The sequence below is a fragment of the Mizuhopecten yessoensis genome, unplaced genomic scaffold (genome assembly GCF_002113885.1).
Source record: "Mizuhopecten yessoensis strain PY_sf001 unplaced genomic scaffold, ASM211388v2 scaffold4999.3, whole genome shotgun sequence".
Classification (NCBI taxonomy): Eukaryota; Metazoa; Mollusca; class Bivalvia; order Pectinida; family Pectinidae; genus Mizuhopecten; species Mizuhopecten yessoensis.
This window is the reverse complement of record NW_018405829.1, coordinates 745486-771098: the sequence shown is the minus strand read 5'-3', so window position 1 is coordinate 771098 and position 25613 is coordinate 745486. Positions and strand designations below refer to the sequence as shown.

Genomic DNA, 25613 nt, shown 5'->3' with positions numbered 1-25613 from the left:
AAGAACATGTGTACTCTCTTTAACAACATGTGTACTCTCTCTTTAACAACATGTGTACTCTCCCTTTAACAACATGTGTACTCTCCCTTTAACAACATGTGTACTCTCCCTTTAACAACATGTGTACTCTCCCTTTAACAACATGTGTACTCTCCCTTTAACAACATGTGTACTCTCCCTTTAACAACATGTGTACTCTCCCTTTAACAACATGTGTACTCTCCCTTTAACAACATGTGTACTCTCCCTTTAACAACATGTGTACTCTCCCTTTAACAACATGTGTACTCTCCCTTTAACAACATGTGTACTCTCTCTTTAACAACATGTGTACTCTCTCTTTAACAACATGTGTACTCTCCCTTTAACAACATGTGTACTCTCCCATTAACAACACGTTTACTCTCCCTTTAACAACATGTGTGCTTTCCCTTTAACAACATGTGTACTCCCTTTAACATAATGTGTACTCTCCCTTTAACAACATGTTTACTCTCCCTTTGACAACATGTGTACTCTCCCATTAACAACATGTGTCCTCTCCCTTTAACAACACGTTTACTCTCCCTTTAACAACACGTGTACTCTCCCTTTAACAACACGTGTACTCTCCCTTTGACAACATGTGTACTCTCCCATTAACAACATGTGTCCTCTCCCTTTAACAACACGTTTACTCTCCCTTTAACAACACGTGTACTCTCCCTTTAACAACATGTGTAATCTCCTTTTAACAACACGTTTACTCTCCGTTTAACAACATGTGTACTCTCCCTTTAACAACATATACAACATGTGTACTCCCTTTAACAACATGTGTACTCTCCCTTGAACAGCATGTGTACTTTCTCTTTAACAACATGTGTACTCTCCCTTTAATAACATGTGTACTCTCCCTTAAACAGCATGTGTACTCCCTGTAACAACACATGTACTCTCCCTTTAACAACATGTGTACTCTCCCTTTAAGAACATGTGTACTCTCTTTAACAACATGTGTACTCTCTCTTTAACAACATGTGTACTCTCCCTTTAACAACACGTGCACTCTCCCTTTAACAACATGTGTACTCCCTTTAACAACATGTGTACTCTCCCTTTAATAACATGTGTACTCTCCCTTAAACAGCATGTGTACTTTCTCTTTAACAACATGTGTACTCTCCCTTTAACAACATGTGTACTCCCTTTAACAACATGTGTACTCTCCCTTAAACAGCATGTGTACTTTCTCTTTAACAACATGTGTACTCTCCCTTTAATAACATGTGTACTCTCCCTTTAACAACATGTGTACTCTCCCTTTCATGTGTACTCTCCCTTAAACAGCATGTGTACTCCCTGTAGCAACATGTGTACTCTCGCTTTAATAACATGTGTACTCTCCCTTTAACAACATGTGTACTCCCTTTAACAACATGTGTACTCTCCCTTGAACAGCATGTGTACTTTCTCTTTAACAACATGTGTACTCTCCCTTTAACAACATGTGTGCTCTCCCTTTAACAACATGTGTACTCTCCCTTTAATAACATGTGTACTCTCCCTTTAACAACATGTGTACTCCCCCTTTAACAACATGTGTACTCCCTTTAACATCATGTGTACTCTCCCTTTAACAACACGTGCACTCTCCTTTTAACAACATGTGTACTCCCTTTAACAACATGTGTACTCTCCCTCTAACAACATGTGTACACCCCCTTTAGCAACATGTGTACGCCCTTTAACATCATGTGTACTCTCCATTTAACAACATGTGTACTCTCCCTTTAACAACATGTGTACTCTCCCTTTAACAACATGTGAACTCTCCCTTTAACAACATGTGTACTCTCCCTTTAACAACACGTGTACTCACCCTTTAACAACACGTGTACTCTCCCTTTAACAACATGTGTACTCTCCCATTAACAACATGTGTGCTCTCCCTTTAACAACATGTGTACTCTCCCTTCAACAACATGTGTACTCTCCCTTTAACAACATGTGAACTCTCCCTTTAACAACATGTGTACTCTCCCATTAACAACATGTGTCCTCTCCCTTTAACAACACGTTTACTCTCTCTTTAACAACACGTGTACTCTCCCTTTAACAACATGTGTAATCTCCCTTTAACAACACGTTTACTCTCCGTTTAACAACATGTGTACTCTCCCTTTAACAACACGTGTACTCTCCCTTTAACAACATGTGTACTCTCCCTTTAACTACATGTGTGCTCTCCCTTTAACAACATGTGTACTCTCCCTTTAACAACATGTATACTCTCCCTTTAACAACACGTTAACTCTCCGTTTAACAACACGTGTACTCTCCCTTTAACAACATGTGTACTCTCCCTTTAACAACACGTGTACTCTCCCTTTAACAACACGTGTACTCTCCCTTTAACAACATGTGTACTCTCCCTCTAACAACACGTGTGCTCTCCCTTTAACAACATGTGTACTCTCCCTTTAACAACATGTGTACTCTCCCTTTAACAACATGTGTACTCTCTCTTTAACAACACATGTTATCTCCCTTTAACAACATGTGTACTCTCTTTAACAACATGTGTACTCTCCCTTTAACAACATGTGTACTCTCCCTCTAACAACACGTGTACTCTCCCTTTTACAACATGTGTACTCTCCCTTTAACAACATGTGTGCTCTCCCTTGAACAACATGTGTACTCTCCCTTTAACAATATGTGTGCTCTCCCTTTAACAACATGTGTACTCTCCCTTTAACAATATGTGTGCTCTCCCTTTAACAACAAGTGTGCTCTCCCTTTAACGACATGTGTCCTCTCCCTTTAACAACAAGTGTGCTCTCCCTTTAACACCATGTGTGCTCTCCCTTTAACAACATCACGTGCACTCTCCCTTTAACAACGTGTACTCTCCCTTTTACAACATGTGCACTCTCCCTTTAACAACGTGTACTCTCCCTTTAATAACATTTGTACTCTCCCTTTAACTACATGTGTGCTCTCCCTTTAACAGCATGTGTACTCTCCCTTTAACAACATGTGTACTCTCCCTTTAACAACATGTGTACTCCCCTTTAACAACACTTGTACTCCCTTTAACAACATGTGTCCTCTCCCTTTAACAACATGTGTACTCTCTCTTTAACAATATGTGTACTCTCACTTTAACAACATGTGTACTCTCCCTTTAACAACATGTGTGCTCTCCCATTAACAACATGTGTACTCTCCCTTTAACAACATGGGTACTCTCCCTTTAACAACATGTGTCCTCTCCCTTTAACAACACGTTTACTCTCCCTTTAACAACATGTGTACTCCCCTTTAACAACACTTGTACTCCCGTTAACAACATGTGTCCTCTCCCTTTAACAACATGTGTACTCCCCCTTTAACAACATGTGTACTCTCCCTTTAACAACACGTTTACTCTCCCTTTAACAACATGTGTACTCCCTTTAACAACACGTGTACTCTCCATGTTTTTATTATTTGATGTCAACATGCACATGTTTAATCTCCTTGAAACTGTTTGATATATGTTGTTGTAGATCAACCAGAGGTGGTTGTGTTAGAGGAAGAGGAGCATGAGAGAGTGACTACAGCTGAATCAGAAACACCCAAAGGTGAGTGTATTCCCTCTCATATCTCACCTTATCTAACATGGTACTGTGGAACTTTTAACGATAGCTACATGTCTCAAGTGACTCCGAGGCAAGTGTAGTTTATTACTCAGCAATGTTTTGGTGATCGTCAGTACTACAACAAAGGTATATACCTCCTATCATGTTAAAATTTCATATCATACATCACTTCACAATGCTTTACTCTTTTTCTACCACTTTTTACCTGAATATTTGGTAAAGAACTGTGCAAATGCATCACTAAACATATTAAAATTTGCAGATAACATACACATAAATCAAGATCATATTTGAATAGAGAAAAAATTACGGTATATTTCAGATTTTAAGAAACATGCAAGCTTATGCATTAACTCTTGTCATAAGACGGTGACAAATGCTGATAGAAAGATGAACATGTAGTCTGTTGGACAAGTTTCCGACGGGTTATACATCGTAATGTTGTTATGTAACATGATTTGATTGTGAGATCCTAATTGTATTGTTCTCTAAGAGCATGTTTCCCAACACGAGTGTTATTTATGGGACATATGTATCTTATATACATAGAGGTATGGAAAATGCAGTGTAACACACATCTCATTTTTTTTTTTTATGTAACATGTAATTTTACCCATTCTGATGATACAAGGAACAGTACTATGATGTTATACATTCACAGATATGGTATTATAAGATTGTTGGATTTTTTTTAATTTTTGTTTTATGAAGTCATATGTTAAAAGTACATGTAATGGCATAATTGGTTGGTATTTTCTTTGACTTTTTCTGTCAGAATCTTATAAAAGAGACTAAAGCTCAATATATAAAAATTATACAAAGTGTAATTATGAAAATCATATGGGAGGGAGCATACCGCGTAATTATCTCTCGCTCAACAAGTTGACGGGGATATAGAAATGGGGTCCGTCCGTGCATTTGTCCATGCTTCCGTCCGTGCGTATGTCCGTCTATGCATCTGGTTATTGGTTAAGAAGAAATGCTCTCACTATATATTTCCTACTTCAAGTGCTATGTTGATTATACTTGCATCAATTGCGTATGTGGGGTTGCTCTACTGAATGCATATTGCGGATGCTGATTTTGACCTATATTTATGCTTTTAATGACTTTTGCACTGCGAGCAGGGGATATAGATGACAGCCTCTTCTTGTTGAAACTTATATTTACTGACCATGATATGGAGGTTCTTGATTTCTATCTTAGATTGGCAACACCATAGAATATGGCCACTGTACATGTACATGTCAATTTCTCACATCATAAGGCAATAGACTTAGAATCTCTGGAAAAAATATTTAAATGGAAATAAATTTAAATTTGAAATTATAAAAGAATTATTGTTAAAAAAAAAATTGCACCTGATATTTTTGTAATTTGAATTTTTCCTACCCCACTAGGCCAAGTTTTTGATGACAGCATTGAGGTGATCAGCTCAGTACCTGAAGTGGAGCCCAAGACCAAGCGTAGGGCTACAGCCAAAAAGCCTGTGGTGGACAGCGATAGTGGTGTGTGATGATTTATATTCTGATTCTTCGTGAAATTTAAATTAGTAATGGCTATCAAACCTCCTTATCAAGCAAATTTGATGTGTTACATATATATGGCACCAATTGAAAAAAACGCTGTTCAAATTACCCTTCGTCTGTAGACGGTCATTCATCTGTCTTCCATGCATGTCTGTCCTTTAACAATTCTTTTTATTGCTATTTTTCTAGAATTCTTGAAGATCTTTAAACTTTTTATATAAATGTTGTGCATGTTTCATTTTTAGGCTAAAAGGAAAAACAAGATGGCTGTTATTCAGCTCCTTGGATTTTGACAATTTAGGTCTATAACTGTTATTTTTCAAAAGTTGCTCTACATATCTTATATCACACAAAGGTTCCCCTTGGTTTGTGGTTTCCATGTTTAATTAAGAGGCTGATTTCAGGCAGCCATGTTATGCTTTAATAATTCAAGTGTTTTATCTGTCTCCAATTTTATATGTAGATTTCCTTTGATCTGTAGCTTTGGATGTTTCATTCATTTGAAACTGATCAGGCAACCATTTTGAATTTTGACATTTGTTATTGCTGTTTCTCAAGAAGGACTTGATAGGTCTTTCTAAAATTTCATCAGTAGATTTCCTTTGAATAACTAAGTACTTACTGTTTCTTAGTTATGCACATTTTATTTTTAGCTTCAAGTTGCTTTATCTGAAGAAAAATATGGCTGCCAGAACATAGAAATCTCACTTTATCTTTACAGTATATGATTAACAAATTACTATTTTAGTTATAAGTTGGTCAAACCATGTCTTTACTTTGAAATGAAATTGTCAAACCCAGCTGTGTGAAGTTTAAATAAAGATGCATTTTACTGCTGACAAGAGAACCTGTTAAATAGAGAAAAGAAGAGAAAAAATTGAACTTACATAGAACTATTGAAGATAAGACAAGTAGTAAGCATAAAGAAAGTCTACCAGGGATATGTTTATAGTTCTTGATGTACGATTTTTTCAGTGTGTTTTTTAATTTTTCAGAAAGTGCATTTGATCCAGATGATGATGATAAGGATTTGAGCGATGAGAGTGATGAGGATTACGAGGAGGACAATGACAGTGATTTTGAAGGCTTTGGTAAAAAGAAAAAAGGGAAAGGAAAGAGTCAAAAACCAACAGCAAAGAAACAAACAACTCCAAAGTCCACATCTACAGCCAAATCTAAAACCAAAGGTAAGGAATTCAAAATGATGTTAAGGTCATTTAACCTAAAACAGAGAACTATTAAGTCCACATCTACAGCGAAATATAAAACCAAAGGTAAGGAATTCAAAATGATGTTAAGGTCATTTAACCTAAAACAGAGAACTATCAAGTCCACATCTACAGCCAAATCTAAAACCAAAGGTAAGGAATTCAAAATGATGTTAAGGTCATTTAACCTAAAACAGAGAACTATCAAGTCCACATCTACAGCCAAATCTAAAACCAAAGGTAAGGAATTCAAAATGATGTTAAGGTCAGTTAACCTAAAACAGAGAACTATCAAGTCCACATCTACAGCCAAATCTAAAACCAAAGGTAAGGAATTCAAAATGATGTTAAGGTCAGTTAACCTAAAACAGAGAACTATCAAGTCCACATCTACAGCCAAATCTAAAACCAAAGGTAAGGAATTCAAAATGATGTTAAGGTCAGTTAACCTAAAACAGAGAACTATCAAGTCCACATCTACAGCCAAATCTAAAACCAAAGGTAAGGAATTCAAAATGATGTTAAGGTCAGTTAACCTAAAACAGAGAACTATCAAGTCCACATCTACAGCCAAATCTAAAACCAAAGGTAAGGAATTCAAAATGGTGTTAAGGTCAGTTAACCTATAACAGAGAACTATCAAGTCCACATCTACAGCGAAATATAAAACCAAAGGTAAGGAATTCAAAATGATGTTAAGGTCAGTTAACCTAAAACAGAGAACTATCAAGTCCACATCTACAGCCAAATCTAAAACCAAAGGTAAGGAATTCAAAATGATGTTAAGGTCAGTTAACCTAAAACAGAGAACTATCAAGTCCACATCTACAGCCAAATCTAAAACCAAAGGTAAGGAATTCAAAATGATGTTAAGGTCAGTTAACCTAAAACAGAGAACTATCAAGTCCACATCTACAGCCAAATCTAAAACCAAAGGTAAGGAATTCAAAATGATGTTAAGGTCAGTTAACCTAAAACAGAGAACTATCAAGTCCACATCTACAGCCAAATCTAAAACCAAAGGTAAGGAATTCAAAATGATGTTAAGGTCAGTTAACCTAAAACAGAGAACTATCAAGTCCACATCTACAGCCAAATCTAAAACCAAAGTTCAGTTATTTATTTTATATATATATGCGATAAATAGTTTTAAATGTCCATGTGATGGTAAAAATATAAATTTTTAATAAACAAAACACGAAGACGAGTATAATCGGCTAACACTTTCGCCCATCTTGGAGCTCTCCAGGCGATTTTTCTATATTTACTTCCTTCACATGGACATTTAATCCTTTTTTATTATATTATATATATATAATTTATGCCACCCACTATATTTTAAATGTGCCTACAATTTCTATTGAATAAGGCCAAAGAAGAATTGCCATGTCAAGTTTTCCCGCAAAATGTAATAATTTTGAGTTCAGATATTAAACATCTTGTATTTGAAGATAATGAATTTATTGTGATTTCATTTTCTTTTCTGTGAATTATGACAGTAAACAAATATGAGTGTTTGAGAAGAATTGTCATCTCGCTGAGAAAAAAAGTTTGCCAGAGACTTGCTACAGTTCTCAACTTACATGACTGTGTTTTTGGTAGTAACTACTATTTAAGCTAAATTATCACGCAAAAAGATGTGCTGAAATGATGGTGTTTCCTGCAGTGGTCCAACAGATGGGATCACATGTATCGTTGTGTTTGATTTATGATGGATAAGAAACTAAACTGTTAATTGTGGTAAATGTTCCATTACAGCAGCCCCTGTTTCCAAATCTGTTGCCCCCAGAAGTAAAGTGACTGCCATTAGGAAGGCCGTGTCTCCGTCCGTTGGTCAGACAATGTCCAGTCCAGTTGGTCGAGGTTTGGGTGGAGGCACACCTAAGTGGACACCACCAGGTTGGTGTATATTTATTTATTGTGTCTACTCTGTATGAATTATCTCCCCTTCTATCTTTTAACTCTATGATATCTTTGAATTATCTCCCCTGGTTTGTGTTACAGAAACCACATGCAGATTATAACTGTGGGAGAGACATTAAAAACAAATTTACAGAACCATTATATATGATGTTTACTCAGCAGAACTACTGTACCATTCACTGATCATGTGTACAAAGTGTGCTGCCTGATTACACTTCATGATCCCAGGTTCTACGCTTTGTTATCGTTTTACATGTACAGAGTGTCACTGCTTTGGAACGTCACCACTTTCTCTTTAGAGCAAACATTTGTGATATCATCACTGTAACATGAATAACAATTTTTGGTTGGTTCATTTGCCATGAAATTGACTGAACAAGTAATTTGTGTCTGTCAATCACAAATTAAATGTTTGATACCTGTCCTGTCCCAATTCACTGTCATCGTTCTTGCAACTTTATTTTGTATGGATTTTTATCAAACTTTATACAAAGGTAGAGTAAAAACTTATACAAGAATGAGCATATGAGTTCATATAATTAAGTTCCAAGGTCACCATTATGATTTATAGATTTTTTTCAAACAATGACACAAAGGGCCGGTTTCCAAAACGGCCCCTTCTCTGATTCAAATTTCCTGTTGGTGGTGCATTGCCCATGCCGTTGTGGTCACAAATCTATAAAGTATAAAGATTTAGGTCACTTGGTTTGTTTTTTATGGCTCCTCAAAGTTGTACCTTTCAGAAGCTGTCTAAGTGTTGATAAAATGTGCATGTTATGTAAAATATTAATGAAAATCTAATCAAATGATGGTCACCGTAAAGAATACATTCATGGCATGATTGTGACAAAAAATCATGTTTCCATCGCGCCATTTGGCTGTTTTATGGAAGAAACAATCTCAAAAATGCCATTTTCGATGATAACATTTTAGACACAAAAACTGTGTTTTTTAGAGAATACACCCTTTTATGGGCGTTGGATGCAAACCAATTTTTATCCTATTAAACAGTACGTAATATGCTATTGATGAGAGGAAAAATCATCAAAATGTAAGTGGTGGAACATTTTCAAATGTTGGGTTGAATTAGCCTATGGTTGAATTGCCGATTTTCGACTTTCTTTAGATAATTAACAAAAAAACGAGAGTATTTGCTCGGTATGTTGAGAATATGTACACAGATATGAAAAAAAGTGAGAGAAACACTTTTTCATAAAAAAAATCCAAGATGGCTACTTCACAAGTCCCCGTGGTTGAAGACATTGGCTGACAAATAGACAGAACAACAAACAAAACGTGTTCCTTATGATTTTGGTTGGTTTTCGCATTTACGGGAGTGTTCATAGCTACGGGCGATTGTATAATACCTATATTTATAAGTTTGGTTAGTCACATGGTAACGGGGATCTTTCATATCGAGCCCCAAACATACTTTCGACATATGCACTCCGTTGCCGCATGGAAAACTATTTCAAGTTTTGTCGGAATTTCTTTACCTGTGGTTGTAATGGTCGAGGGTTTTCCAGCGTCCTGTAATACCCAAGGTAGTACAAGATACTGGAGATGTGCGCACACATTCCCATCGTTCTCTCTCCAACTGGGCACTGGCAGTAGTAGTCCTTTATTGGGGCCTCAACATCGGGTGAAACGGTGAACCGTATCCAAACGTTATATTTCGTTTGGCTTTTGTGTCGAGAATGTATTTGACATCGGAGAAGGTCTGGGGAGTGCTGGTAAAGCCACACCTCATAGTCTCCGTCATCACTTAAATGTTCGGCGATGTAACCAGGAGCCAGAGATATCTGATACGTTCCACACGTAATGGTTCTCAAGTAATCAAGATCGAGACGGGGAAACAGTACGGAAGATGCATCCATCTTGACAAACTCGGACCTTGCCCGTCTAGATAGATCCGGATCTGTCTTGACTCTCTGAGCTAAACCATTCGGTGTTGTCAAACGGTCCTTCATACGTTCAGCCATTAGCCTATCTTTGGCATCTCTCTCTGGAGATCTCTGGTAGATCGGTCCTCTAATACCATTCAGACAGGCTGTGACGGTTCGAAGCAAAGCCTCGATGACATTGATAAAGCTGTTAGACACCAATTGCGTTCGGAAGAACGTCCAGTGTTTCAGACGACCATGATAGGATTCCACAATCCACCTCGATTTGGTGATAGTTCTGTCAAGATTTGCTTGGACGTCAGAATGTTGACTTTGACCGGGTTTCAGGTATGACGGCATGCTAGCATTGAGGCCAGAGGCTTCGAGAACTGGTAGGACATCTCTAAAACCTCGGTCAACGACAACGTTGTCGTCTGGTTGTAGCCAAGTAACTAGCTTGTCCATGACTTTTTTTGTAATTGTAGCATCATTTTCGCTGCCAGTGAATGGTCCTACTGTGTCCAGAATGTAGCCATCTGGTAAGGCGATGCTCATGAATTTGAGATAGTTTCTCTTCTTCTGGCCACAGTAGGACATTCTCTGGAGCTTGTGGTCGGAGCTTTTCTGGATATAAATATAGGTGCCATCTAATATGGCAGTGGCTTTATCTCCAAAAAATGCTTCTGAAAAGACAGTATTGTGCCCGAGCAACTGTTCTCTTGTCAAGTGATCCGGACCTAGAAATTGTGGGACTATCGATGTGTCTAATGCCTGTACTATGGAGTGGAAAGTTTTGGACACACTTGACTTGGAAATTCCAAAAAGAGAAGAACACTGACTCCAGGAAATGTCGGTTTTCAGTTTTACCCAGAACAGTAATAGAGCATCGTGTGTAGTCTTGGTATATATACCAGATGAAAGATATGGGGAACAGTGCGAGTGGATTTCGAGGAACTGATCTTTGGACCAACCTGTCCAGGCCATGCATGCCGAGTCATCAAGAGAAGAAAAGCTTATTGTAAACGCAGACTGGTTCTGTGAAAGGACGTGCGACACCTCTAGGAGGTCATTAATGATTTCGGACGATTTTGATGGTAACTGAGATTCCAAGGAACCTCTACCATCAAGGACAACCTCTGTAGACGGATCTAAGTCGTTACCAATAAGGTGAATGGAGCAGACGCGGGATGAGGTGGGACACCACAGTTTGTGTGAATAGATCAGGTGATGTCTTGCACGTTTTGGTAAGACTGATGATTTTGTTCCATTTCTTGCAAAGGTAACAAGACAGAGACAGCATTTTTTGTGTGAAGATGATCCATTCAAAAGATCATGAAGGGTCAGCAACGGCAGGATATGGGACGGGGAGTCGTCTTCTTCCTCTATTTCCTGGTTCTGCTCGGGTTCAGGTTCAGGCTGATTTTTGTTCCGAAGATACTTCATGTAGCACTTCTGGCAAATAAGTGCTTGTTCCTTTGCTGACATCAATCCTTGTTGCACCAGCGTATCTAGGAGCCATTTATATTGTGGACTATTTACATTGCGTGCACTTCTGTTCTTATTGCCACTACGTTTCTTGAAGTATACTTGACACCCTTCTCCAACACATTTACCCTCCATCTTGAAACAATAACGATTGGTTTATGAAGCGTCGATAAAGTAACAAAATAGCAAGCCACCGATGATTGCTGTAAACAGCTAATACTTAGTAGTTTGGTACAATTATGCGAAAATGTGTGATAAATAACGAACAACTAATTACACAAAATAACAAGACAATATAATAAATCACATTCAATACCTCCAAGAAGCGCAGAATTGATTGATTACTTAGAACAAAATAAAGTATTTCATATGGATAATCTATCTATTCGATGTGGCGTGGTCGGCAGGCACAAAGAAAGTGAGACAAGTCAGGGTCCCAACCCTGACAGAGCCACAACGCTTTGGAGATGGGACAATAAAACAAGGAAAGTGAGACAAGAATAGCTAGCGTCGAGTCAATGATTCCGTAAACGTATAGACAAAGACAAGAAGATACGGATAAATGTACAAGGCCACACGATCAGAAAATTCAGAAGAGGACAACTTGAGATAGAACAGTATTCATGTATCAGGGTGTCCTCAGTGTAAATCTTTATATCGATACTGTTTATTTAGTCGTTACACATCATAAAACTGTCATGAAAATATCCGCTCTGATATTCAATATAAAAGTTTGTATATAATAAGCTATATAATAGGGTTTCAGACAAGGTTGTTACTCATTTCCCCTTTTCTTTCAATTTACAACCACATTCAGGCGGCGATATGAGAACGTTCCACCACATGGAATTAGCTGATTTTTGGTACACATATGAAACAAGTAAAGCTCTATCCGATTTGTTGATGGAAATTTGCATCCAAAACTATATAATGGGAGAAAATTGCAATTTTATGGCATTTTTCTTCATAATTGTGTCTCTGCAAGTGCATTTTCATCCGAGATTTTTTTTTTTATGTTTTATGAATAAACACGATGTTTTGGAAATATTTATCAAAAGAAATTTATACTATGTTGCGAATTACAATTTCGAGATAACCTTCTTTTATTTACGAACTTATGTCTTTGATGCTGAAATTGACAACTTTATAAAAATACATTTTCACTGAAATTATGAAATCTGGGTGTCCGAAAGGTGTAAAATTATTCTTCGGAAAAGAAAAAAACAGTAGTTGAGCTAGATAAGAAATTATACGGGGGCAGGCTCCTATGGAGAATTAACATTACTGGAAACAGGCCCTTTGCATTTCAGTGGTGGCTAACATGTCAAACAGACATTTACTTTGCAAATTTTTTTATTGGAACATCATTGCTATCTTGATGAAACTTTAGGTATGCATGCATCACCCACAGGAGGTGTGCAGTGCACTGAAATTAGGTCACTGTGACCTTCACCTCAAGGTCAAAGGTCAAATAAGTGCACATTTTCAGGAAATTCTTGTCCGCTCCGTAAATTCCAAACCGTTAAAGATGTCTTGATAAAGCTTTAACTATATCTGCATCACCCACAGAAGGTGTGCAGTGCAATAGAATTAGGTCTCATGCTTCACTATATACAGGGTTATGGCCCTTTGTTTAATTATAATGTGGAAGTTTGTCCAGCGCATAAGTTCCATGTTATTTCACCTACGTTGACCATACTTATCATATTTATGTATATTGGGAAGGCGGATTCTCACACTAAAATCAGGTTTTGTGCCCCACTATAAACAGAGCTAGGGCCCTTCGTTTATCTTTAATACCGAAGTTTGTCATTAAAGATATCTTAATCAAACTTGAAGTATACCTGCATCACCTAAAGAAGGGGTGCAGTGCACTGGAACTAGGTCTCGTACCCCACTATATACAGAGTTATGGCCCTTTTTTGAATTTTAATACCAAAGATTGTCCACAGCATAAGTTCTATGTTATTTCACCTATGTTGACCATACTTACCATATTTATGTATCTTGGGAAGGCAGAATTTCTCACACTAAAATCAGATTTTATGCCCAACTATATACAGAGTTATGGCTCTTTGTTTAATTTTAATACCGAAGTTTGTCCTCGGCGTAACTACCATGTTATTAGGGCCCCGCATCGAAGATGCGGGTGCCCCATAGTAATCCGTCCGTCCATCCGTTTTTTTCTTTTGCACAATATTGATGGAAGTAAATGAAGTATGTTTTTAAAATTTTACATGATGATTTCCCATGCAACCTAGTTCTGCTTGGTAATTTTTCGGGCAGATCGGATTCAAAATGGTTGCTAATCAGCCATCTTGGATTTTAACATTAAATTATTATTTTTTTCTCCTTACTGGTAAACAATTTGTTATGACATTATGAAGCAAAGTTGGTCACAATAACTGATCGAAGGTCAAGGTCATCAGATCAAGGGTCAAGGTCAGATTTTGTATCTTTTAACTGCTTAAAATTTTGTTTTGACATTATGAAGCAAAGTTGGTTGGAATTTAACAAAGAGTCAACCGACCAAAGGTCAAGGTCACTTGGTCAAAGGTCAAGGTCAAATTTTGTATCTTTTCACTGATGAACATTTTTTGTATGTTATGATGAAGCAAAGTTGTTCAGAGCTTAACATGGAGTCCACTGACCACGGGTTACGGGTTCCAAAGGTACAAGGTCATGATCAAGTTTTGTATTTTTCACTGATGAACATTTTGTTATGATATTATTAAGCAAAGTTTGTCGGAATTGAAGAATGAGTCAACTGACCAAAGATCAGGGTCACTGGGTAAAGGTCAAGATCATTTGGGTCCAAAGGTCAAAGACAAGGTGGATCTCTGACTTTGAACCTGGCTCTTGACGGGGGAGGTATTTAAGGTGAAATAAAACAAATCAAAGCTAACAAATGAGTATTTCACCAGTATTTACATTTCTGTTAGTCCAGCAAATATGGAGGTGGAAGGAAACAAGACTCATAGTACATGTAAAATGTATATTTTACTTCCTTGAGATTCTTTTTGAAGTCCAAATGTCAAACGTCAAGCTCAGCTATATGGGCAGATTACTTCTCGATGATTATGGAGGATATATTACCACAAGAATGGGCCCTTACTGACCTGTCAGTGTTCTAGTTTCACATACGTTGACCAAACTTGCTATAGTTTTAATGTATCTTGGGAAGTAGGAGTGTCACATTCTAAATTCGGGTCTCGTGCCCCACTATATAAAGTGATATGGCCCTTTGTTAATTTTCTATACCAGAGTTTTCTATTGGCTAATAAGGGGAGACATATGTTTTTGTTCACAAAAACAAAATTCTAGTTGTATATAATTGCTGTTGGGTATCAATTACAGACAAATCTACACAGATGCAGTATCAAGAGGCAGTCTTTGCAAAATCAGCATTAGCATGCTAATTTCTCCGACAGAGTCTGAACTGCAGTTTAAAAGAAAAAGTCTGTTTTCCTCCAGAATCTATTTGTCTCACCAAGTGCAGTACTAGTAGAAAAATAAGCCAGCCAACTTGGGATTTGTTCCAAGTAAAATGATAGAATCATAATTGAGACATTTGGGGATACTGCAGCAATAATGTATATAAAAGGGTCATCTTGTATCCTAAACCTAATGAGATAGCCAGATAAGTGCTGGTTAGATTAACGAGGCTCAGCTCAGTTTGTGAAGCTAGCCTTTGTCCTGGTTCATAGGTGTTTTCATGTATATGCCACACTCTACATTAATTTTGAATTATACACTTTACCTCTCCTGATTATGAATATGTATTTTTAAGTAAAATTGATTGCTATACATGTATGTACTGCGGTAATATGCATCTACTCTACATGGATAATCTCTTATGTGCATGTAGGATGCTTAATTGGTTTGTAAAACCAGTGCCAATTCAATTTTTAATGGAGTTTTGGTGAAATAAATTGTTTAAACAGAACACCATGCTATTGGAAGCGTTATTTATGTGAACTTCATGCATAATTTGATTTTTTATGTTATAAAATTACAGTTGTGGCAGATTCATAAATATTTTTACAATTTGTCAGTGGCACATTTATATATAACACATGTACAACATAATTTCCCCTACAAATGCTGAATAATGCTTGAATTATGGGCGGATTGGTCGAGTGGTTAACACTCTGGCCTCCCATGCAGGGGGTCGGGGTTCAATCCCCGAAGTCGTTATACACATGGAATATTCAGAGAAAGTATTTTTCTCCCGCCCACACAACTCCAACAAACCAGGTTGAGTATAAAAAGGTCTGGGGTGGATGTTTGGGTATCTGTGCTGTAGCATTCAAGTGAGGTGGCACTATAAATGATACCGTTGGAAGCACGGTCCCACTACAAACACACACAATACATCTCCAGCACACATGCAGGCATACACACATGGGGAGATCTTAGCAAGTGGCATAGGACTAGCAGTTAACGCCTAATAAGGCAGCTCCTGGGAATTCCTCAGAAATATTGTATAAATTGTATATCTATGTACTGTAAAGCGCTTTAGAGTGGCTTATTCTAGCTAGATAGGGCACTACATCAAATGTATATTATTATATTATTAATTAAGAAATCTTCTCTAAATAGTGTAAAAACATTAAAAATATTATAAAGAGAAATTGAAGAACTTTTTATCATTACAAATCAGGATCCAGGTTCAACTAGCATCCTGGACGTAACAATATCTCAGGCCAAATTTCTAAATCAAATTTTAGAGAAAACATGTGCAGATATTGACGGCACATAAATGTAACATGTGTAGATATTGACGGCACATACATATAACCTGCCAATAATCAAAGTCCATTGATCAGTGGATTCCAAGCCAATATTCTTTGTGTTATTTGAAGCAGATTGCCCAGTATCACATGAATGATTACTGTAACAGTGAAACCTATGATTGGCTATCTGTTACTCAGTATACTCAGTATATCCAGGACTTATCTTATTCATCATAATGGCAATCCAATTTCTAATTTACCCAATTAAACCAAATACCAAATAAAACCTGTGTATTCAGATAACCTGCATTATCTGACCATTATATGTCAGATAACAAAGGTTTTATTGTATAAAAATGTAAAAAAAAAAAGTTGTTAGTGATCTAAATATAAAATAATGTTTGCATTAATAAGGTGTCTGTAGAATTAGTGCAAATATCCTTAAACAGCCAAACATCACCTAAATGTTTGCTTCCTTAGCATGGTCTAATATCATAAGCAGCTGAAGGAAAATTTTCAACATCACACTGGTCCAACTTCTTGTACTGATGGTCTTATGAACGAATATCTTTTAGTATTGTTAATATCAGGCAGTGAAATTAATAGATAGATAGATAGATATTCTTTATTTCCTCTTACATAAGAGATTGTTACAGAATATCGGGAAACATCTACAGAACAGAGTTCATATCTTTCAATAGGTGTTTAATATTGGTGGCTACTGCTAGCATAAGTTGCTCCCATTCCTCATCTGGTAGTGATACTTTAGTTCGATCTCCAAGAAGGAAGTTTGTTTGGTCGCTTTCTTCCAAAAATGAAAAGTCAGCGTATGAATTCACATTTCTACAGTCTACAACTTTCTCTAAAAACATATCTCTACTATGAAATAGGGCTGGACATTCGATGACAAAGTGTGTCACAATATCACTACTTTCCTTCGAGCACAGTTTACAAACAACGCCAGTGTTCTCCCAAGTAAATGATAATTTGAGGATATACACTATGTCCCACGTAAACGGTGTATATTTCATGCTTAGAAGTAATAACGGGCTAGGGCCTCGTGTCGTATGGATCACAGAGTAACGTCGGAGTTCGTGTTTTTCACTCAGTTTTTCTCTCCATTTATTGTAATACCGGTCTGACATAAATTTGTCAATAAAGCGTTTCCATGCGTGTTTTGGTATAGTTATCGGGCTAACAATAAAGTCTCTGAATAGACACTGTATTTTAAATTTCATGAATGTTTTGCAAACGTCTGGAATAAATCCTCGTTGGTTTACCGATGAATATCCATACAAAAAACTACTCATTCTAACAATAAAAACGAGTTTCCACATAAAATCCATAGTTCCATTACAGAGCTTGTTCCAGAACATCAACTTTTTACTTTCGATTTCCTTTGCTATATCGTATATGCCTAGACATTGAGTTGTAACGGCAGTCGATGAACGTTTTGGTAGCCCTAGACAGCGCCGACAGGCATATCGTTGGGTGCGTTCTAGTAAGTCCGCAGATGTCTGGTTGTAGTCGTTCCATAACTCACATCCGTATGTCATACCAGGTATGATTATGCGCTTTATAATGGTAACACTTGTGAGCGGATTTAGTCCATATGGGTGTAATCCGATACCTAATAGCGAGTTTAAAACTTTCCTTCCTTTAGAACAAGATTCGGAAATGCCGGTATTCGACTGTAGACTTCTGGTGAAGTGTATTCCAGCAAATTTATTACAATCAGACCACGGCAGAATTTTGTCCCCCAGCGTACATGGTATTAGGCAGTTTCCAGCATTGGACCTGCTCTGACTAGTTGTAAATTCCATCACTGAACTTTTTGAATGGTTATAGTTGAGTCTCCATTTGCTAGCATATGAATACACCACATCTAGTTGTTTTTGCACTAAACATTTGGACGCTGCAAGCAATAACGTATCATCCGCTAAGAAAACGCACGGGATGTGATGACTCCCGAGTTTCAGCCCTTGATTAAGCTCGTCTAGATGAACGATCAAATCGTTTATAACAATTAAAAAACACCACGCGGATAATGTCCTTCCCTGACCTACTCCCTGTAAAATAGGGTATTTATCACTCCTTTTCCCTTCGTATAAGACTGAAGAGTACACATCTTGAAATGAATCGAAGAGTAACCGCCAAAATTTTCCGTTAAAGCCGATATTATATAGCTTGTACATAAGTCCCTCAATCCACACACTGTTGAATGCCTTTTGATTGTCCAGGAAGGCGGCAAAAACTTTCGATCCACGCTCTACGTAGTGAGCAATTGATTCCTGTACTATAAAGGCAGCCGTGATACTACCGCATTGCGGGCGAAATCCCTGCTGGAGGGGGTGAGGAAAGACCATTTCGGAACATACGGATGTTATCCGAAAATATAATATCTTTTCCAGGAGTTTTTGAAGAACCGGTGTTAACGTAATATCTCGGTAGTTATTCACATCAAGTCTGTCCTTCTTACCACCTTTAAACAGAGTTATAACTAATCCGTATTTAAAGTGTGACGGGTAACGTTCTATTTCCAGAATTTTATTAAATAGGGCAACGATAGCGCTCAAACTTTTATCTCCCAGTAACTTTATATGCTCAATAACGATACCATCATGTCCTCCCGCTTTTCCATTGCTCATTTTCGATAGTGCGCTTTTCAGTTCTTTTGTATGTATTAAGTTTTCACATACACCGTCCAAATTATTGTGACTTTCTTTAAACATTTCCTTTACACTCGCGTGTACTTGCTGTCGATGATCTTCATCAAAATGCGGTTGCGTTAACGGTTTTGAGAGATTACTAAAGTGATCTCTCCACGCATTCCTAATAGTATCGCTATCGCGTAAAACATGACCGTCGATACGTAGCTCGTTTGAAGTTGATGTATCCCTTCGCTTTGCTCGCACAGCTTTATAAAATGTTCCCGAATCAATTTCAGCATACGTTTCTAGTTTGCGAAATTGTTCCTGTTCGTATTCATTTCTGGCCCGATCTAGTTCATTTCGAAATTTCCTTTTTGCATTTTTGTAATGTCTGTACGATTCGAATGCGTTACCGCGTGGACGTCCAGTTTCTATCCATTTACATCCAACTTCTTGTACTGATGGTCTTATGAACGAATATCTTTTAGTATTGTTAATATCAGGCAGTGAAATTGATATACATATATTATATGTACAAACACAAAAAAAAAACAAGATGAAAATTCTTCTTGTTTCATTTGCATTTGTAAATCATGATGTAATATGTCAGACTGGTACATTTCTGCATTATACAGTTGACCCTCTTTTTCTTTCCAGGCCATGCAGGAAAATCTTCACTTGGTGGCGCTAGTATGAAATCACCTGGTACCTCACTAGGTGGCGCTGGTACGAAGTCTCCTGGTCTCTCATTCGGTGCGGGAGGGATAAAGTCACCTTCCTCCTCACTAGGTGGTGTTAATATAAAATCGCCACTATCAGGGCTACGTCTCGGACTGTCTCGGCACCAGAGTGTAAGACCTCTTCATTCAGGATTAAAAGTAAAACACTGACAAATCATCTGTACAGACTGTTATGTGTATATAGTATATCATATGCTTATAAAGCAACATGTATTATATAATTAACATCACAAAGTGTGCATAACAAATTGTGTTTCACATGGTGTGTATTACATGGTGTATGTATCACATAGTGTGTGTATCACATGGTCAATGTATCACATGGTGTATGTACCACATGGTGTATGTATCACATGGTGTATGTATCACATAGTGTGTGTATCACATGGTTAATGTATCACATGGTGTGTGTATCACATGGTATGTGTATCACATGGTATGTGTATCACACGGTCAATGAATCACAAGGTGTGTGTATCACATGGTGTGTGTATCACATGGTATGTGTATCACACGGTCAATGAATCACAAGGTGTGAGTATCACATAGTGTGTGTGTCACATGGTGTATGTATCACATGGTGTGTGTATCACATGGTGTATGTATCACATGGTGTGTGTATCACATGGTGTATGTATCATGAATCACATGGTGTGTGTATCCCATTGTCAATGAATCACAAGGTGTGTATATCAGAGTTTTTATAACACATGGTATCATAGGGTATGTTAATCACGTTTTTACATGGTGTATCACATGGTGTGTATCACATGGTGTGTGTATCACAGTGTGTATAAGACATGGTATCATAGGGTATGTTAACACTTAGACAGGTGTATTATACTAATTATATAGTGTAAATATAATATGTAGGTTTTAATACAATGTATTTCATTGTAACAGAGTGAATCAACTTGTATGTATTTCTACTTATACCATCTTCAAACGTCAAATATTCTTCTCTCTACATGCTGATTTTTTCTGTATTATTTGATTTTGTCATGACAGAGCTCAGGTTCACAGTAAGCTATTTGCTTGGTTATCGTTCCACACATCAGAAATGACCTGTCCCTAGGCTGATAGACAGTGGTTCCAGTGATTTAAAGATTATCAGTGGATTGCTCTTGAGATAAAAGTGATATTTTTTACTGCTGTGTTGCCACACAATTTGCTTTGGAGCTGCGGTGGCCAAGTGTTTAAGGCGTCCGACACTGTGCTACCACTAGCCCTCCACCACTGGGTTGTGGGTTCACGGCCTACATGGGGCAGTCGCCAGGTACTGTCCGTAGGTCGGTGGTTTTTCTCTGGGAACTCCAGCTTTACTCCACCACCAAAATCTGGCACGTCCTTAAAATGACCGTAGCTGTTAATAGGACGTAAAACACGAACAAACCAAAAAAAACTTTGGAGCAAACTTCTAAAGTGATGAAGATTCCTAGAACTACATATGTATACACTATTATTAGATGTAATATAGGATATATTTGGGACCATTACTTTGATATCAAGGACCACAAAATGAGGTCAATGGTAATCTTGAATCAAATTTTTTTTTGTAAACCGAAGAAATTCTATTGACACATTATGAGCTTATCAGTCATTACCAGTCAAAATGATATCGCCATATTTGAAAGGGTCCGTGTCACAAATTAATGGAAATGGAAATCTTTTGTGTTGTAAGGTTGTTTGTTTAAAATGTTCCAAAACTTGAAAATTAGGTTTATATGCGCTTGTGTGTTCAAAAGATCACATATTGCATCAAAATGCATGTATTGAATGTTTTTTTGCTTCTTTGATTTAAGAATAATTGACAGACATTATGAAGTGATGCTGTATTGTGAATGATAGGGTAGATGGCCGTCAAACACAATGCTTTTATTCATACACATATCTCGGTATGTTTTAATGTCACAGGTAGTGGGGTTTGCAAGAAATTATTTTACCTGTTAAAACATTAGATCATTTTATTTATTATGAATGTTGGTTACCTGTTGTGTAAATAAATAATGTCCTCACTACAAACCTGATACTTATCACTGGTGATACTGGAAGTCCAGCTGTCATCTGTTTTCATGTGTAGATCAACTGGATACATCGTTATAAGTACTATATCAATATATGAAATGTAGGTCACTCACACCTATATTATTCTTTACTGATTTTGATTAGACTTTCTTCTTGGGTTCATCCTCGATACTCCCAGGGGCTACACTCACTTACGCTCTCTGTACCTCTGGAATATGCCAACACAAATTTAAGGCTCAGTGTTTGCCACCTTTAGGGTGAGACAAGAAAACTAATTTGAACCTTTGATGTACATCAAAAGAATCATGTAGTCGCATAACGGTAAAATTGACTGGCTTTGAAGTCTGGTGTCGCTCCTCAGTTATCTTCGAAGAACAGGTAACCACTTAGCGATTGGTGAGGCTTTTTTGACCTGAGACTAATCAAATAGTTAGCCCCGTGCCTTCAATAATGCTATGCCATATTCCAGGGGTGCAGAGAGCGAAAATGAGCATAACCCCTGGATATCAGGATGTCTTCATTAGATTATACGCAAAGCTTCGCTTCCATCAAAATTGGGATACATGTTTTACAAACATCTCCTAGTTAGGAACGCCATTGATAACTTCTCTCACAAGCTGAAAGAAGAAAATATTGTACAGTAAAATCTTGATATACCTTCCCTTGTATAATTTGCAAACTTGCAAAATTACCAATGTTTGTCAAGGTCTGGTCACTTTTTCCTGAATATATTCTTTTTGTGTCTCCCTCCATATGTCTCCAAAACCTAGTCTATGACGCCAACACTTTCCCAACAATTATTTATTGTATTTATACACAAACATATAAAAATACACATACACTGGTGTAAATGTGGCCACAACCAATTGATAGAGAAAATAACAAAAATCAGAAATGAACTTTGTGATATCAATTCCAATTCCTTAACAATGACACCACATCCGTTAAATGGAAGAGAGAGAAAATTGTGTCAACTTACCTTTCTTGCCTAAATCCTGGGAAAGTGGATGCAACTGATAATAACTTTGATTAAACTATCATGGTATTACCACAAGCCATTGTTACAAACTATTGACCAGGTTCATGGCGGCTGCATCTCTATGTATGTTGCATTTGATGTCATTGGTCGTGGCGCATTGTTCACGCGCCTTGAACATCTATATGGTATATCGGCTGGCGTACTTTTTTATCCATTCCTGTTTGACGGACAGGAGGCAGAGTGAAAGTAGGCAACGCTGTATTTGATGACAGTACTTTTTCCTTTGATGTTCCGCAAGGATCTGCACTGTCTGTTAAAACCTAATTGGAAATGTATGCCGCCTGCACAAACTTTCCTATCATTGTTACGCTGGTGATACGCAACTGTACGTAATCACCAGACATAATGAACACTGGGATAATTTCTGTGTTCTATACATCAATGCCTGGTGAGGCCCACCTTTGGTGTCTTTATGATAATTTTCCGACCACAGACGCTTGCAAGACACTGATCATTTCGTTGGTGACATCTATATTAGCCTATGTGAATGCGCTTTAGCATCGAATCACTAGAAGTCAGCCGAAGCGTCTCCAGCTTTAGGAGACACCTAAGAAAACACACATTAGAGAAAACAAAAAACGAGGTATAAACCATTTACGAAATCGGAGATGAATTGATGTAGTCTGGAAAGGTAATCGTTTCTTCACCACATGGAACACCGGTCATGATATCGCATGTAAGTCATCAACGATTTAACACAATGTGATGAAGTCTTTTATCATAGTAGGCTCCGACCTCTCAGCAAAATTGATTGAGAGTAATAATCTCGTGTGGACTTGCGATTTATTCTCACTTCAACTTTCTTGTAAATATCTAAAATCATTCACTGGGTAACTTCGTCTCATTACAATAAAGTTTAAACCTTAAACATGGTAATCAGTTTGAAGTCTCTCAATAATTCTTCCTACTCATCGACGAATTGTGAAATGAAAAATAGGTTTGAGCATAGAATCTGAGTCTGGTGATGTTTTAAGGTAAATCTGAACCAGATAACTACTCGGCAAAAAGGTTAACACCTACGCCTGCGAACTACATCTATATCGGTGAAAATAGATCAACGTTTTGTAGTTTAGGATATGGGAGTGGAATACCTACCAAATCACACTCTATTTACTAAAAACATTCACGCGCTATAATCTGTGGTGGCCCAAAGAGCTTTTCATGTGTTTTAGAAAATCGTGATAAACACTAATGACTGATCAAAACCTGAAACGTAATTCAGTGCAAAGACAGTAAACCGTTTTGTGCATCATCTGAACGAAACCGGGTCGACCCCCGACCGTCTGTGAAGCAGCAGTGTTGCGAACGCCGGATAAGGTTGTAGCGTCTGCGTCCTGCGAGTGGGACCGCGGGGACATTGCGTGGTTGTCGTGTACCACACGCACCATTTTAATTGGGCCCATACTAACGGTCGATGGGCGTTATGCCAATGGAACAGCGTTCTATCCACGGATGAATTAAGATTGGTAATTGGAGACAAGAGTTGTCGGAGCATGGTAATTTTAATTGGGTGTGTTGTCGAGGTGGACTTTTGAGGACGGCAATACTCCGTTTTCACAACGTTATGGTGCTAACGCTGTGTTTAACGCACTTGCGCATTAACAGCAAAATGATGTTCAGGTGTTAGATTGGCGAACGTTCGGAATAATTTTAGGCGACGCGTTAGGGAACGTCAAACTAGCTGTCTATTTTATAGGATCTGGGGTAAGCGTTGATTGATGGATGAGACAAGTTCATTGAGGTTGTGTTTACATTTATTTCATGCCGAGTATATATGCGGCGGTTACTTGCAGGTCGGACTTAGATAGCAATGGCTGCTCCTGAATGTAAGAAAGTCTGGACTGACCACTTGATAAGTTATTTGACACATACTTTTATACATACAGAAAAGGAATGTCTGCCAGTTACGTAACATTTTAAGTGTTGGGTGTCCTATAATTAACAGGAGACTGAATATTAAACCACACAGGTTATGTACGTTTAATTCTACAGCGTTTATTATATCTTAATACGACGAGGCAAACCTGTGTCCAAACTACCATATGTAAACTGTGCCAAACACTGTATATATAATTGTAAGTAAACTACGCATTTCTATATCAGCTACCGAGTACCTTAAGACTTAATGTATTATGTCTGAATGCTTTACTAAAGCTCTGGTACAATGATTCGATATAACATCGATATAAAGTCCATCGTTTTACACTGTATAAACGGTCTCTTGTATTTGATTCTGACGCTCTGAAATTTCCTCCGTTGGTGGTGGTGAAGTTCATAACGTTTCAGATACCAGAATAAAATGGCATTATGCAATCTTTGGAATAGCAAAATATTTTCATTACTCCAATATAAACATTTTTGGGGTCACATTAACTACAGACAACTGACAGATTAAGATATAATATTTACATTTGCATGGCATTGTCACTATATAGCCTCTTTGAGAGCTGTGTCGTTGATGGGACTTTAATTACCATGCCGCACGAGACATAATTCTTAGCGTATTAATTACAACACTGACCAAGATTTCAAGATTTTTTTATTACGCTCTGACACACAAAGTGTGTAACAAGAGGTCAAACAAAATAACATCAATCAAAATAAAACATGACAGAGAGAGTAGATTACACATGGACAGATTAAGCATTATTTCATAGACAGATTCAGCATTATTTCATAGACAGATTCAGCAATATTTCATAGATAGATTCAGCAATATTTCTTAGATAGATTCAGCAATATTTCATAGATAGATTCAGCAATATTTC

At 37.5% G+C, this 25613-nt stretch overlaps 1 protein-coding gene across 1 annotated transcript in view; it reads left to right on the top strand.

The window, feature by feature from the left end:
* The window catches only part of LOC110450151 (RAD51-associated protein 1-like), a 52897-nt gene extending 31830 nt beyond the window's left edge, over nucleotides 1-21067 (top strand). The window contains exons 6-10 of the mRNA XM_021497435.1: nucleotides 3534-3608; nucleotides 5027-5134; nucleotides 6151-6342; nucleotides 8122-8262; nucleotides 19699-21067. Coding sequence (XP_021353110.1) covers nucleotides 3534-3608; nucleotides 5027-5134; nucleotides 6151-6342; nucleotides 8122-8262; nucleotides 19699-19931 — 749 coding nt within the window. The 3' untranslated portion in view covers nucleotides 19932-21067. The remainder of the gene's footprint in view (nucleotides 1-3533; nucleotides 3609-5026; nucleotides 5135-6150; nucleotides 6343-8121; nucleotides 8263-19698) is intronic.
* The last annotated feature ends 4546 nt before the right edge of the window (nucleotides 21068-25613 follow it).